Source organism: Ochlerotatus camptorhynchus, unplaced genomic scaffold (assembly GCF_037179485.1).
Source record: "Ochlerotatus camptorhynchus isolate MF236.1 unplaced genomic scaffold, CSIRO-AGI_Acam_v1.1 ptg000322l, whole genome shotgun sequence".
NCBI classification, from domain to species: domain Eukaryota; kingdom Metazoa; phylum Arthropoda; class Insecta; order Diptera; family Culicidae; genus Ochlerotatus; species Ochlerotatus camptorhynchus.
This window is the reverse complement of record NW_027040810.1, coordinates 402313-414491: the sequence shown is the minus strand read 5'-3', so window position 1 is coordinate 414491 and position 12179 is coordinate 402313. Positions and strand designations below refer to the sequence as shown.

General features: G+C 42.9%; 1 protein-coding gene across 1 annotated transcript in view; it reads left to right on the top strand.

Annotated features, from left to right (window-relative positions):
- The window catches only part of LOC135707871 (junctophilin-1-like), a 62664-nt gene that overhangs the window by 40044 nt on the left and 10441 nt on the right, over positions 1 to 12179 (top strand). Inside the window, exons 3-4 of the mRNA XM_065229772.1 lie at positions 1533 to 1744; positions 1802 to 2091. Of these exons, the coding sequence (XP_065085844.1) occupies positions 1533 to 1744; positions 1802 to 2091 (502 nt within the window). The remainder of the gene's footprint in view (positions 1 to 1532; positions 1745 to 1801; positions 2092 to 12179) is intronic.

Genomic DNA, 12179 nt, shown 5'->3' with positions numbered 1-12179 from the left:
GTAATTTTAAACGGATTTATTAAATTTTTGTTGGAAATGATATTAGTTTTCCTACTCAATGGTTGTCACATTGTGAAAGGTTTTATGGGTAACTCAGTGCTTGGTTTATTATGTTTTTGTCGAATTGGTAGACCATTTGATCAAGTTGAAGTTGATTAATTTTCTCTTTCTTAATTTCCCTGAATGCTTATAAAAATATTTATTAGAATTAGGGTACTGCCAATCATTTGCTATAAACAAACGCTATTGGGAATTATGAAATCATTAGACGGTATAATAGTGTTTTGAACTTGTAAGTTCCTAGAAAAGCTGATAAAGTATGTGTTTGACATATAAAACCTGTCGATTTCACGTTCAGAGAGCCACAATCAGCGATCTTATATAATGGATGAATATTCACTCTTCACAAAAAAAAATCTGAATTCTACTGGTGTTGTAAATATCTATACATGCAAACATTCATTCACGTAACTTCACGTAGTAACTTGAATGAAATGGGACTTGCACATGTGGACGGTTACAAACAATATATGGAATATTTCATGACAAATCTCATAAATTTACACGATCTATAATGTGAACTTGTATGATATCTGACGCACGATTTATGTTCATCATAGCAACAGAAACTTACACTACTTTTTCGAGCTGTGTTTATGAAAACGAAAATCATATGTTTCATGTGTCAAACGCATGCTTTAAAACCTCTTCTTGTAACTTACATGTGCAAAATATCATCATAGTCTTATGGTTTCAGAAATCGGAATTTTTCTTTCTAGCAAAGATTGAATGGAATGCCCCATAGTCTACTTTTATCACTGGTATCTACTGGTATCTCTGTAATTTTGTAATTCACAAGACAGAATTTACGATGCTACGACAGGTAGTGCAACCATCAGGCTACTCAAAAATTGAGATAGTACTCTTTCCAACGATACAAAAACATTTGAAAACGGATAAATTGAATCCGTGATACATTATTTAGTAAAAAAAGCGTCATCTTCTTTTGCAGCGTGCTGCTCAAAGAGTTAAATTTAAATTAATGAACAAAAACTACTGTGACCCCACTTTGAAGATGGGGTCCTGAAAACAAAACAGAGAATACAGAAGATGATAGCAACATACAACAGTTAGGCAAAATAAAAACAATAATAAATTTCCCCTCTGGAACCGCAACCAGCAGGGATCTCCCCTCAGGAATCTCATTCAACTCTGTAAAATAAAAACTCTGTATCTTTTCTCCCTTAGGGATGCCCTTTCTGGGGAATCCGAAGATGACCCAGCCCAGGGCTGAAAGTCTGCTTAATAAAAATATTAAAAAAAAAATGTTGAACGGTATAATTTGCTAAATCACTTCTGAATAAGCTTGCATAATAGGTGCAATACTGATTTTAATTTAATATTTAAAACAAACTCGGGCAAAGTACTTCTTTGGAACTTCTGCAACATTGTCATAATGTTTTAATTGTACGCTTATTTTTTAATAGTATTCAATTTCACTAATTTTGTAATATAATTCTCGTCTCTTGCAGCGGATCTTCATATGAAGGACATTGGCAAAATGGAAAAAGACATGGCCTTGGTGTGGAAATTAGAGGTAGATGGATATACAGAGGTGAATGGACACAAGGCTTTAAAGGCAGATATGGTGTGAGGCAAAGTGTATCGTCTACGGCTAGATATGAAGGTACATGGGCTAACGGGCTTCAAGATGGATACGGATCCGAAACATACGCCGATGGAGGTTAGTAAGAACATTATTCGAAGTATTGAGTTTTACTATCCATGCATGTTTTATCAGGAAGCTATCAAGGCCAATGGCTACGTGGAATGCGCCATGGATACGGTGTGCGAACATCGGCACCATTTGGAATGGCTGCACGATTTCGTACCAAATCCATACGGGCTTCGATGACCTCGCTACGAAGTAATGAAGGCGGTAACAATCAAGCACCTACTCCAGACCCTGCGGAAAAACGCAGTCATAGAATAGATGACGCACGGGGTGGATTCGTGTTGAAAGCCAAATCAGACGAACCACCAGCAAGACGAAATAGCTTAGTGGAAAAAACGAAAAAAGGATTATTATCGGTTAGTATAAAAATCAGTAGAGTAATGCGAGCTAGGAGTAAGGTTCGAGTGCAAAATGAATTCAGTAGCAAAGCACTTTTGGAATTGATTTAGTTTTTCAACGATAACTTTCAGTTTCTCTGGGCACATTTCAGTGGGCATCGTTGGACCTCTGATATTCGCCATGCGTTGCCTCAGGGCTGGCATCAGCATCTTGACACATCTATTTGAATCACTTTGACTTGCTCTGCTTAACCTTTCGTTTGAGTGCGGCCCTGCCGCTCGGAACACTCCTCTACGTTCCCTTCTGTCTGGTTCTGTTCTTGCTCTCTGAACGTGTCTTTGGCCGATGCCATATCGGATCCTCTGATGGTCGTTACACACTCTCCAATTAATGTTTCCCACCAGTGACGGACTGCAGAAAGTGACGTTGGCAATGGATTACCAGCCATTTCTGTGAAAAGTGCTGCTGGTGCCTTCGTTTGGTCAGCCTAACTTACAGTTTGCCAGAGCTTCCAGCAGCCTGTGCCATCTTGCGTTGGTATATCTGCTCCTCTACTCCACTGCCCAAGCATTGAAGTCTCCTCCAATGACTACTGGTCTTCGTTTGATCAGTTCTACGGTAAGTCCATCCAGCATTTAGTGGAACTGCTCCATCGTCCATCTAGGGTGTGCATAGCAACTGCATATTAAGATTCCGTTAATTTTGGCGATTTTGAAATCTTCGTATGAGCTCGCAACCACTTCTTGAATGGGGTATCTGCCCATAACTTGTATTGCAGTCATCCCTGCTCTATCCACCATCCAGTTACAGTAAACGGGAGTAACTCTATGTGGTTCCACAATAATTTCAACATCGCAATTTGTTTCCATTGTCGACTGTAACAACAGTTGCTGTGCAATTTTGCAATGATTGAAGTTTTTTTTTGGGCTACCTCCATTACTTCTGGCCTGCTATCGCCTTTTTGTACGCTAGGTAGTCTCCCGTCATATGGTTGTTTTGTCCTCCGTTTTGCAGAGCATGCATCTCGGTTGTTTCGTGCAGCCTCTTACAATGTGACACTTCTCTCCACATTTCTTGCATAGATCAGATTTGTCATGGCGATTACAATTCCTCGCTTGGTGACCGAAACACATGCACTTAAAGCATCTCATCAGTTGCTGAGTAGCCCGAGGGGCAGCCTTCAGCGAGCACTGACAACCAAACTTTGACTCGGCCTGTCTCCAATGGCTGCGGCCGTCAAATGTCGTATCAACGCTGTCTGTGTGCCACCATACACCTTCCTCATCCAGATCGCCATCTGTGAATCTCCCAGATCGCATTGTTCCATCAGTGTACCCCTCAGCTCGTCCACTGTTGTTATCTCATCTAGAGATGATCTAGTATAAGAGAGGAGTGGATTCAACACAAAAGCTGTGGTAACCTATGTCTAGGTGGTTTCTAGAAACATTGACAGTTCGTTTGGCTCAATACCAGGCAGTCCGCTCCTCTCTTATACTAGACCATCTCTAATCTCATCCATCCTCATTTCTGCACTCGATTACCATCTCTTGGGATAGAGCTCTTACGTTCACCTCCCCACCTATTCGATTTAAAGGCTGTACTCTTTACCGTAGGATCTTTCTTCAGCTTGAAGAGCATTTCGTCTTTCTTGATGCGCCTGGTTTTCACCGCGTTCTCCCCTAGCTCCTTCAGTTGCGGATTGGCTCTCACTTTCCGGAGGAGATGTGCGTTCGTCGATCCGCTATTAACCTCGACAATCAGACCATTGTCCTTACTTCGCTCCCAACGAGGCCTGGTTTTCTCCCCTTCTGCTCTTCTTTCTTCTTCACTTCCGTCTTTTACATTTCTCGTTCTGTTTCTCAACGGTGCGCCATCCACTGCCTTCTGCACGCAGAGAAATGATTTTTAAATTCAAATGGACATATTATTGGCTCAGGGCCTAATATATTTGTGGTATTATTGTGGTTAATTCAAAGAAAACTTTTTTTGAATCAACAATCAACAGAGTCAATATTCTGCTTTTTGATTCTTAAAAACCATTTTGTTGATTCAAAAATAAGTTTTGTTGAAATAGTGATACAATATGTTTGAATCAATAACAAAATACGTTAAGCCCTGAAACAAAAATAAATTTTTCTGCGTGTGCTTGCTCCTATGACCTTTCTGGTCTTTCTTGGATTTGTTCTGCTCCTCTTCCTATCCTGGATTACTATGTCCATAGACGTCTCCTGTGCTTCTGCCGTAGCCTTCTCCTTGGCCTTTTCAGCAGTATCTGATACCCGTCACCAGATCATTGATTCTAGTGTCGACGTTGGTCTTATTCTTATTGTATGAGTACTTTCTGCTCTCCTTGGGACATGCTAGTGCTGAGACTCGCTGTGGCCATCAGGTTTGACACTGGTGATCTCTGCAACATCCCACTCCTTGCGAACATGTTCGCTCCCTCGTTTTCATTGTCGTCTTTAATTTTTTTTTTCTTTTGACGTAGACTACTGGGGGTAAATTGAAAATCTAATATTGCGACCGACACGAAAAGGTGTAATTTTTTGAACGCTATAAGCTTTGTCATTTATAGATGAAATTAAAATCCGAATACACCAATCGATAGGAAATACCTTTCGTAAGCTGTTTCAATAAACCTTTTGATGTTCAATTTTTCATAAAAAAAAACTGTTTTAAAAATGGACATATAAAAAGTGATAATTTTATCACTGTTTTCATGAAATAAACGTTCTCCCCAAACCCAGTCCTCATAATCAAGTACAATTTGGTTGCACATCGTGATGCTTGAATCAGAAAAGTTATAAAACAGCGCTGCTAATGTGCCTCAACTCATTTTCGCTTCGGCGGGTAAGCAGGTAGCAGCAGCAGTAGCAGCAGTAGCAGTAGCAGCAGTAGCAGTATCAGCAGTAAGAAGGCGGTTTTAGTCAAGCGCGCAGAGTTCGAGTTTTTCACCTCGAACTTTGCCCGTCGTTCCCGTCGAGATCATTGGCTACTGGTAGGGCCTCGCCTCGATGGCGCAAGCACTCCTTGCCTGAATGATAACTACAAATCTCGATTACTTTTCGGAAGGACATATCAGCTTTTGTAAACAACGCATTTTATCGTCGGTTTGGCATAACTAATAGCTCGTCCCACATACTAAAACCGCTAACAGGTTGGAAATTTTTCCCCTATCTGATGGTAGTACTAGCATGCGTGGGCGAGCTACCAGTTACGCCAAATCGACAATCAAATGCATTGTTTACAAAAGCTGATGCGTTCCTTCGAAAAAGTAATCGAGAAATAGTTCTTTGGCTGTGTACCAATTGTCGAGTTAAATTTAACTCGTGGTTAAACGTGACATTTCGTAAGTTATTTTCAATGTTCTAAAATGCCGAAAATTGATCAGTTTTCAAACAGAACTCAGCCACGGTTACCAAAACTTAACTTCTAGTCGGTCCGAAATAACCACGCTCGTATAGCAGGGTTATTCGATAACTCATCTGTCACTTTTAACCAATTTTTGAATTTTTAAATTCAATTCACCCATTGCGACACAGCCTTGAAAGTAAAATTAGGGCCATCCATAAATTACGTATATTTTTCACCAATTAACCCCCCTTCTCCCTCGGAGCGTGTTTTGCAATACACCTAATACATGGCCGGTCCCAACTTCTGAAACCCCTCTCCTCCCTCAACTACTACGTTTTTTATGAATGTTCCCTAATCATTGGGCAACACTGAAAGACAGCAGCACCCACCGCACAAAATGGGTTGGACATTTATGCGAAATTTCGGTATTGATAGTCAATATTTCGCGATCAGAACATTTTAGCAGGAAATTCCTCCATTTAATTCTCGGTACATCTTTAACCTATTGATTAAATTAAAAAAAATCCTAATATGGTTTTTTAAGATTTCGTGCGTTTTTTAAGATTTTGTGCGTTTTTGAACGCACATTCATTTTTGGTGTTTCTGTGGTGATAAAAAGGATAAATGTGATAAATTATCAAACAGTACCTCTATTTAAGCTTTTAGATTAGCTATGAAAGTCCCTCCTACACAGCTAAAAAAAAGTAGTGTATATTTCCGTTACTATGATGCACATAAATGGAGCGTCTTAAATCATACAAATTTACATTATAAATCGTGTAAATTTATGAGACATGTCATGCAATATTCCATAAATTGTATGCAACTCTCAGCCTTTGTTTGCAACATTTCTTGCAAGCTGCTAGTTTACGTGAAAAGGAAGTTTACATGCATGAATGTTTGCATGCATGGATGTTTACATCACCAGTAAAATTCAGATTTTTTTAGTGTGTACTTGAAAAATTATGCTATAGAACGGTTTATACAACTCCAGTTTTTTTTGCTTAATTCTTCAAGTAGGAGGGACTTGCAATGCTTATCTCTTAGCATAAATAGAGGTACCGTCGAGTTTATTTTCACCATTCCCTGCTTTCCCGTTAAGTAGTTCAGTTCGGTTTGACCTCAATCTCTTGAGTTGTTCGGAAAGTTTTTCGAGTTAGTGTTCGCGCTCTTTCTTTCGTGGTTTGTCGTGCGTGCGTGTGTGTGTGCCCCGAAATGGGGAAGCATCGCTCGCGAAGCCCGGCGAAGGACCAGAACCCCGGTGAAGGAAGCTCCGGTGTGCCTACATCGAACAGATTTGCTGTTCTTTCCATCGATGGGCATACCCAGCCAGCTATAACAGGAAAGCGTAGCAAAAAGAGGAAGAAGAATCGGGGCCAGTCCGATTGCTCGATTTCTTGCGACGATGCCACTGCGATGAACGGCAGTCATGTCGGAGATTTCGGTGACATTGCCGATACAAGCACGGTAAAAGTAAAGCTACCTCCGTTGGTAGTAAAAAATGCCCATCTTAACGATCTCATCTCAGATCTGGCCTCGCTGGGCGTTAAAGCCGAATTCAAGTTGGGCAGAGTCGGCACCAAGGTGATGCTCCGTACGAAAGCGGAGGACTTCCAATGTGGAATTCTTCAACCACGACATTCCCGGTGAGAAACCATTCAAGGTCGTCATCAGGGGTCTACCGAACTTTGACCCGAAGTTGATCGAAGCGGAAATCAAGAACCGCTACAAACTGGCCCCAACTGCTGTCTTCCGGATGACAAGGAGGGACGAGAACGTCAAGAGGTATCCGGATTGCCTTTTCCTGGTGAATTTCCAGAAGGGAACGGTGACGCTCAATGCGTTGAAGGCCATCCGCTCCATCGATTCCATCATTGCCGATGGGAAGCCATACCGTGGTGGCCGTCACGACGTCACCCAGTGTCAGCGTTGCCTGAATTTCGGGCACGGCACCCGAAACTGTTGCCGCGCTGTAGTAAATGCGCCCAAAATCATGTCTCCTCCGAGTGTGTTGTCGACGAGTCGGAAACGGCCAAATGCGCCAACTGTAATGGCGCTCATCAAGGGTCCGACAAACAGTGCCCCAAACACGAAGATTTCATGCGGATCCAAAAGCAGGCGTCCACAAGAAATCAACCAGGACGGAAGAAGGACAATACGCCGGCATTCAGAGTGGAGGATTTCCCACCTCTTCCTGCTACACAACACGGTCAAGTAAATCCGCGGGTGCAATCCGGCCCCCGTCAATAAACGTCTGGTGCTTCTGCTGGACAAAGCTACCCATCCCCCCTGGATTCTGGAGACAACCACCAGCACAAAACGCCAATCAAGATCTCTTCTCTGCAGATGAGCTGATGAAGATTTTCGTCGACATGACCAGCGCTCTTCACCAGTGCCGCAACAAGTCCAAACAGATCCAAGTGCTCGGTAAGTTTATTATTCAGTATGGTGTCTAAACCGATAACTGTCGTCACATGGAACGCATGCTCTGTAAGGGCAAAAAGACTCGAGCTTGCTAACTTCCGCCGCAAGCATAGTATCGACGTGGGCCTCCTAACAGAGACCCATCTTAAATCCAGTGACAGCTTTTGGTTGCCTGATCACCACATTATCTGGCTTGATCGTATCGACTCCAGGCGGGGTGGTGTTGCGATCATCATCAAGAAAGGAATCAAGTTCTGAACGCTGCCGCATATCCGCACTTCTATCATCGAGGCCCTTAGTGTGGAGGTGAAATCACCAACCGGAAACGTCCGGTTCATAGCCGTATACTGCCCTCGTCAGTGTGCTGCCAGCAACGGACTAAGGATGAAATTCAAGAACGACCTCACCGCTATCACTCGCACGAGCTCCCGATTCATTGTTGGGGGCGATCTGAATGCTCGTCACGAAGCATGGTGCAACTACCAACGGAACCAGAACGGTAGACTACTATTCGACCACTCGCAGCATGGGCTGTATACGACGCAATTTCCGGATGAACCGACATTCATCTCTCCGGCGGAAAACCCCTCCACGCTGGACTTCTTCCTGACGAACTTCGGGCTATCCAAGCCGATGGCAATCAACGACTTAAGCTCCGATCACCAACCGGTGGTGGCTGAGGTCGGCATCAACATAGCTCCTGCTTCAATCCTACGAAAAGATTACCACCACGTAAACTGGGTCCAGTTTGGACGTGTGGTTGACCGGAACATCAACGAAAATCCGTCGCTTGATACTGTAGAGGACATCGACCGGGCTCTGGAAGGACTCTACCAGGCCATATCCGTGGCTGACGAGATGTGTGTTCGACATGTTACTGTGAGGGGTAAGTTTGTTGCCATTGATTCCCACACCCAGTTACTGATTCGCTTGAGAAATGTGCGAAAAAACATGAAATGGCCGATCTGAACAGGCAGATTGCTTCCAGAATGGACTCACTCCGAAATGAAAGTTTCGGGCGTGTTGTCCAGAATCTAGATGACCACTCCCGTCCATTCTGGAAGGTAGCCAAGGTGCTGAAAACTCATCCCAAATCCGTTCCACCTCTCAGAGTCGGAAATGATGACAATCGGGTCATTACCCCACAAGAGAAAGCAAATGCGATTGGCAATCATATATTGCTGCATCGCATTTGCTTGGCTCAACTATCTAAAGTCCGCTTGAAAATCAGGTTACACAATGTGTACAAAACTTGGATGCCTCCGCTTGTGTCGTCCCTCCGGCAGAAAATATTACAGTGGAGCAGATTTGCTCAGCGCTGAAAAACACCAAGAACATGAAGGCTCCCGGGTTTGACGGTATATTCAACTTGGTATTGAATAACCTGAGCACGAAAGTGTACTCGCTTTTGGCTGCTATCTTCAACAGATGCTTGGAAAAGCACTACTTTCCAAGTATCTGAAAAGTAGCAAAAATCATACCAATCTGCAAACCCGGTAAGGATCCATCACTACCTTCCAGCTATAGACCAATCAGCCTCCTTTCCTTTCAGCGCTGAGCAAATTGTTCGAGAAACTCATTCTCAATCGTTTGCTCAAGTTTGTCGAGGAGAACAACATTCTTCTACCTGACCAGTTTGGGTTTAGGAAGGGGCATTCCACAAATCACCAGTTAGTTAGGGTGATGAATAACATTTGAAGTAACAAAGCTGTATCCAAGTCCACAGCCATGGCATTGCTAGACGTTGAAAAGGCTTTTGACAATGTTTGGCATGACGGACTTGTGTACAAGCTTTGTAACTTCAACTTTCCACCACATCTTGTAAAAATCACCCGAAACTACCTCCAGCAAAGGTCGTTCAAGGTATCGTTGAATGGTTGCAATTCGAACACCTTTTCCATCCCAGCAGGTGTTCCGCAAGGAAGTCTGTTGGGCCCTTTGCTATACAGCATCTATACTTCCGACATTCCTCCCTTGGGCAACGGTTGCGTGTTCTTCCTGTTCGCAGATGATACCGCTATAACCGTCAAGGGAAGGAGGCCTCATAAAATAACAAACAAACTTCAACGATGCCTTGACGCCTTTGCTGATTATGCCAACACGTGGAAAATCAAGATCAATGCTTCCAAAACCCAATCAATAATGTTCCTCCATCGACAATCTCCCAAATTAAAACCGGCTCCCTCTTGTACTGTAATAATGGATGGCACAAGGGTTGAGTGGTCCACCGAAGTAACATATCTTGGTATGTTATTTGACGAGAAGCTCCTTTTCCGCTCGCACATAGATAGGGCAGTAGTTAAGTGTTCAAATTTAGTTAGGTGCTTGTATCCGCTAATTTGCCGTAGATCTCGTCTCTCTAGAGTGAACAAACTGACTGTTTACAAAAAAATCATTGTGCCTGCGATCTTATACGTAGCTCCGGTGTGGGTATCATGTGCACAAACTCACAGAAACAAAATACAGGTAGCGCAGAACAGGGTATTGAGGATACCCGTATCTCCGACCTCCATCAAGAGGCTAACATTCCGAAAGTAGATTTTCAAATTAACGAAACTAGGAACAAATTTGTGCAGAAATGCAGTACATCAGAACATGCTTTGATAAGCAATTTGTATATAGTAGGTTAGGTGTATATAGTAGTTGTAGATTAGTAGTAGTTTTTTTTTTATCTAGTTCGTTTATTAGTAAGGCTTAATCGCGTTAGCTTTACGGAGCCGATAATTCATTGTTCTTTGTTTGTAACAAAATTCACTTAATTCTATGTCTAGAAGGAGTTCAGCTTATACTCGCGGCGTACTCGATGTTAGAGGGGTACATTGTCGAAGGATAGGAAAAGGGGAGGAGCTTGGGGTAGGGTTTCGTTGTCTCATCAGAGCGATGTCGCCAGTATGAACGGTAGTGTGGTTCTAGATTCGTCTGGAGTTCGACCGGCTATGGTGACCAGTGGGTGACGATGAGACTCATCGAGACGGGTGACAAATTAAATTCTTATACTAGACATTTGCAGAAACACATAAATCGACTGCTTATAGCAGAGATCGCGGGTACCCAACACGTCTCTGATAGGAATGTAGGGTTGTCTTCCTTGGGCCTCGAGGATATTCAAAAGTCGCTCTCTGGCGGCGTCATTATCCGTACATTGCCAAACTGCGTGATCGATGTCGTCGTAACCGTTTCCAAACCGACATATGTTGCTGTCCACTAGGTTTATTCTATTGAGATGCGCATCTAGCGAGTAGTGGTTGGACATAAGTCTACTCATCACGCGAATGAAGTCACGACTTAAGCTCAAGCCTTTAAACCACGCTCTCGAAGAAACATTAGGAATAATTGAATGTAACCACCGTCCAAGATTTCCATTGTCCCAATCGGTTTACCAACTCGAAAGGGTACTCTGACGCGCTAAATGGTAAAATTCATCGTGTGAAATTTGCCTGTCATTGCCTGGGATTGAGCAATGTGAGGGGACCCATACAAAGGTAATCATATATGATCTTTCGACCAGCACACTCATCTGCTCCCTTACCTTTGAAAGGAAATAAGATGAGTACCTACTTGATTTCATCGACCGAATAGCCTCAATCGAACTGAGACTATTCGAGAAAATGAAGTAATGGTCTGCGGGCATGTTGGAAATCATCCCCAATACGAAGTTGATTGCTGCCAGCTCAGCAACATAAACGGAACAAGGTTCCTGAAGTTTCCGGAAGGCGCTAGAGTTTTCATTGAAGACATCGAAGCCAGTGGATCCACTGAGACGAGACCCGTCTGTAAAATATCTGTTCACGCAATTGTCGTGTTGGTACTTTTCAGAAAAAATACGTGGGATAATAATAGTTCGAAGTTGATCTGGAATCCCATGATTCACTTGTTTCATGGACAGATCATATTCAATTGAGAAACTGCGATAGGTGAAGTGAGCACGGTCTGGAGTATAACAAGGAAGGCACATATCCGAGGATATGTAGTGGTGGTAGATTCTCATAAATCGAGATTGTGTGTTCAGCTCAAAAATTTCTTCAAAATTTGCAATTATAAGTGTGTTCTTCACTCCGCATTTGATTAGTATTCTGAGAGAGAGCTCCCAGAAACGGTTCTGGAGGGGTGTTACCATAGAGGTAACTTGGTGTTACTCCTGCCAGAACCTCGAGACTCATGTTATGCGTTGAGTGCATACAGCCAAGAGCAATACCATATTGAATTCGTTCCAATTTTATTAGGTGACATTTTCTTGCCAAGAGAAAGCAGAAAGAGCCGTAGTCTAGAACAGCGCTGTGGAAAGCAGCGCTAGATAATCGTTTGTTCCTTTGCTCTTGCGGAACCC